This window comes from Nicotiana sylvestris, chromosome 3 (genome assembly GCF_000393655.2).
Source record: "Nicotiana sylvestris chromosome 3, ASM39365v2, whole genome shotgun sequence".
Lineage (NCBI taxonomy): Eukaryota > Viridiplantae > Streptophyta > Magnoliopsida > Solanales > Solanaceae > Nicotiana > Nicotiana sylvestris.
In genome coordinates, this window is record NC_091059.1 from 112,135,468 (window position 1) to 112,139,501 (window position 4,034).

Below are 4,034 nucleotides of genomic sequence, written 5' to 3' on the forward strand. Positions count from 1 at the left end.
ATATTATAAAGATATTACATAAACATAATTAGGTATATATAAAGAGATAAATTAAAAGAGTTAAATAATAATAAAATATACATGAATAGTAATGTGGGAAATGAATAGTGTACCCATATTGGGAGAACACTATTCATCTCCATTTTGAGCTCAAAAATAAGAAAGGATTGGAGCTTCATTATGGCAAAAGTTGCCCCTATTATAGGAAAATGGGGAAGGTTGGAGATGGCCAAAGGGAGAATAGCAGAGAGCAATTTCTGTCTTGAATGAGAGATATTAAAGAAGAGAAGTTTATCAGGAAAACTACCGAATCAATTGATCCACGCTAATTTTTTAGGAGTTAAGAAACTTCCTTATATAACCTCCTTCAAGTTTATTTCCTCTAAACAGGTCGGTTAATCCAATAAATGACCCCTGATCTTAATCCAATATTCGACAGGTACAAATATCAGATGCGAGCAAGTTTTTACCCCAACAATGATGAGAGGTTTAAGTATAAAGAAGGGGTTATTGCTATTAATCAGAAGATTACAACAGATTAAACGCTAATTTGAAGTTGAAGAAGAAACTTGGTCAAGATTATTTTAGTATTATCAGCCAAATCTTGGCTAATGCAAAAATGGACAACTGTTTATTTCGTCTCATGTTTCGGTATCGTGTTAGCCATTATTTATTCCATATATAAAACTCTCTTGCACTCAACCCACCTGGCCTGGCGCAAAATAATTGATCAAATAATAAAAAGAGTCAAACCTTGGTTTGACACTTGGACTATAGTAGGTCTCTAAATAAATCATATTTTCTCTTCTTGCTATATAAAAAAACACAAGGACTTAGTACTAACTTGGCAATGGGGAAAGTTCATAAAATTTCTTCCTTCAGAAATCTATTTTCAAGATCAGTTCTTCGGCCTTGCAAATCAATCATCCCCACTACAGCAATGGACCACGCCAAAAATCGAATTATAATTGACCATAGTCACCATATCAAGTACATGATTTTATTCTTTGTTCTACTCTTTTTCTCCATTAATATCTTCACTTCTCCTACCAACACCCCTTTCTTCCCTTGGCAACTCTCACTCTTTCACCCCTCAAAACAGGTAACAATTAAATTCTCGTTTTAATTTGTCAGTCCCATTTCTGCATTTTTTACCCCTATATATATTAAGAGTAGTCTCGGTGCAATGTCACGATTCAAACTGTGAAAATAGTTTTTTGCAAAAATGTAACAAAAAACAACAACTCAGTAAAATTTCACAATTGGGATCTGAGGAGGATAGTGTGTATGCAGACCTTATCTCTACCCGGGTAGAGAGGTTGTTTGCAAAAATATAACAAAATGGTACTATAATAGAATCAATACAGTTTGGCGGGAACTTAATGCAGCAAGCTACATTTTACTGTTCTCATGTCTATTGGTTTGTTTTCTTTTATGGGGTGCATGCAGTTACATGAAACAGTGTATATTAAAGATGATCTTGAACAAGCGTTGGCCGGAGCAGCAACGGAGAATAAGACGGTAATAATTACTGTTGTAAATAAAGCATACATAGAGGGAGATAAACCAATGGTAGATCTCTTCTTAGATGGTTTTTGGCAAGGAGAAGGCACTAGGGAATTAGTGAACCACCTTTTGATCGTTGCAATGGATCAAACCTCGTACGAACGGTGCAAATTTATGCATCTTCATTGTTACAAGCTCGAAACAGATGGTGTGGATTTTGGTGGAGAAAAGTTGTTCATGTCTCAAGATTTTATCAAGATGATGTGGAGAAGAACCTTGTTCTTAGGTGATGTTCTTAAGAAAGGTTACAACTTCATCTTTACGGTATGTTTATGTGTCTTACAAAAATTTTCCAGCAATTTTTCTTTCATTCTTTTGGATGCATATTTCATGTAGTAAAAAGGGTTGTCTAGTGTACGAAGCATCCTGTATTCACGTAGGGTCCGGACAAGGGCCGCACCCAAGAGTGTGCTGTTATGTAGTATTTCGAGGAAATGAAAGTGAAAAGTGGGAATAATAATTACAACACAGTTTATCCAGGGAGAATTGAGAGAAAGTGATTAAGCTAGTCAATGTTTACCGTTAAAAACTAAAAACATGTGCTTTTTCACGTTAATTGAGCCGTAATTTCTGGTTATTTTTTCTTAAGTTCTCCAACGTCGATAAATCTGTATAGTATAATTACTACCAAAATAAGGATCTGTTCTAAGTTAGTCCTTTTGTAGTTCTTAGATATATAGTCTATGTTTTAACTTAACCAATTTCCATAAGACCTTTTTTCGTTTTCAAAGTTCTCATTGAGAGAACTGGAAATGTTTAGATGAATCTTTTATGCAAAATTAAAGTTACTTCTTCTTTTTTGGGTCTTTTCATTTTCTTCCTTCTTTTTTCCATGCAAAAGGGCTAAATTGATGGCAAGAAAGCTGAACTAGTGTGTTCGATGGAAAAATCATTAATACTATACTTACAGATTAATATTTCCAGACAACTTTCTGGTCAGAATTCCATTAATGTGCCCTTGTGTTCAATATAACACTAACGAGAAGTTTGCATCTTGCTTGTATTTTTTGCATCTGACATAAGAGATCTACATCTGTCACAAGCAAGTCAAAAGTTTAAATCTAACTCAAGTCCACTTTCTATTATTTCGGCGTGAAATACGGTCTTCTAGATCTGCGTTTTGGTTCTACTAAATTCTTCTCGTTGGTAGAAGTAGAATTACAAACCACCGTACGTGTATAGATCACATTTAGTTTAATTTAGTAAAAACTTATCTACGCTAGGTGTTTACACCAAACCAATAGATGCATAATATGTGTTTGCACATACCTTCACCGTATTAAATCACTTAAGCATAATAAATTAATATAGTTTGTATAAACACTGAGTGCGGATAAGTTGCTAACAAATTAAAGTACAACAATAGTATAAAAATACATTTTTATACTGTCAACATATATATAACTTAAGTCGATTATTAACTTTGTTTGTCTCTTCATACAACAGGACACTGATGTGCTATGGCTTAGGAATCCATTTCCGAACTTGTACTTAAATCAAACCGTAGACCTTCAGATCAGTACAGACAAGTTCAACGGAAGCCAGTGGTCTGAAGAAAACCCAATAAACACAGGCTTCTACATGATCAAATCAAACAGCAAAACAATAGCGTTGTTGGATGCTTGGTATGCTGGAAAAGACAACATTAATTCCACAGGATGGAAAGACCAGGATGTTTTGATCAAGTTAATGAAAGATGGAATGTTCAAACAATTGGGTCTAACTGTTAGGTTTTTGGACACCCTTTATTTCAGTGGCTTTTGTGATGATAGTAAAGATGTTAACGTTGTTGCAACTATTCATGCCAATTGTTGTCGTAGTATAAGTGCAAAGTTGGCTGATCTGACGGCTGTCCTTCACGATTGGAGAAGATTTAAGGGCTCGGATGCAAATCAGACATCGACGTTTGGATGGACTCAGCATGTGAATTGCTGGGATTCTTGGAAAAACTGATGGGAAATATTTTGCATATGCTGACCTGATTTTATAGTCGATTATGATACTATTACAATCTTTCTAGTAAAGAAATATACGGAGTATAATTTTATGTAGTTTTTCTTAATACTTGCAAAAATATAATACGCATACATATTGGTTCTTCAAAAGATTGGTAAGAAATATACAGTCAAACCTCTCTATAACAGTCTTGTTTGTTTTGAATATTTTTGGATGTTATAGCAAAGTACTGTTATATAGAACATATATTATAACATAACATGAAAATTGGTTCCGTAAAAGTTTGGCTTGAATAGTGAAATGTTGCTATTTAAGGATGCTATTATTGGAGGTTATAGAGGTCTGACTGTACATGTGATGTTAGAAATGAATCGCAGAAAACGCTAACCTGAAATATTTAATTTTTGATGTCCAGGAGCCGTGATACTTTTAATACAAACAAATATTCAAATAGGATTGGTTGTTTTAAATTTTTCTTCTCAACATTGTACTCTTTTCATCCTAGTTTATCA

General features: G+C 34.0%; 1 protein-coding gene across 1 annotated transcript; it reads left to right on the forward strand.

Annotated features, from left to right (window-relative positions):
* Nucleotides 1–850: 850 nt before the first annotated feature.
* Nucleotides 851–3,519, forward strand: LOC104225976 (uncharacterized protein At1g28695-like). The gene is made up of 3 exons (XM_009777854.2): nucleotides 851–1,102; nucleotides 1,450–1,830; nucleotides 3,013–3,519. The coding sequence occupies exons 1-3, from the start codon at nucleotides 851–853 to the stop codon at nucleotides 3,517–3,519; spliced, it is 1,140 nt and encodes a 379-aa protein (XP_009776156.2).
* The last annotated feature ends 515 nt before the right edge of the window (nucleotides 3,520–4,034 follow it).

Coding starts and splice junctions, on each gene's coding strand:
- LOC104225976 (XM_009777854.2), top strand. CDS start 851: ATGGGGAAAGTTCATAAAATTTCTTCCTTCAGAAATCTATTTTCAAGA. Junction 1,103..1,449: donor TCTTTCACCCCTCAAAACAG/GTAACAATTAAA, acceptor GGGTGCATGCAG/TTACATGAAACAGTGTATAT. Junction 1,831..3,012: donor GTTACAACTTCATCTTTACG/GTATGTTTATGT, acceptor TTCATACAACAG/GACACTGATGTGCTATGGCT.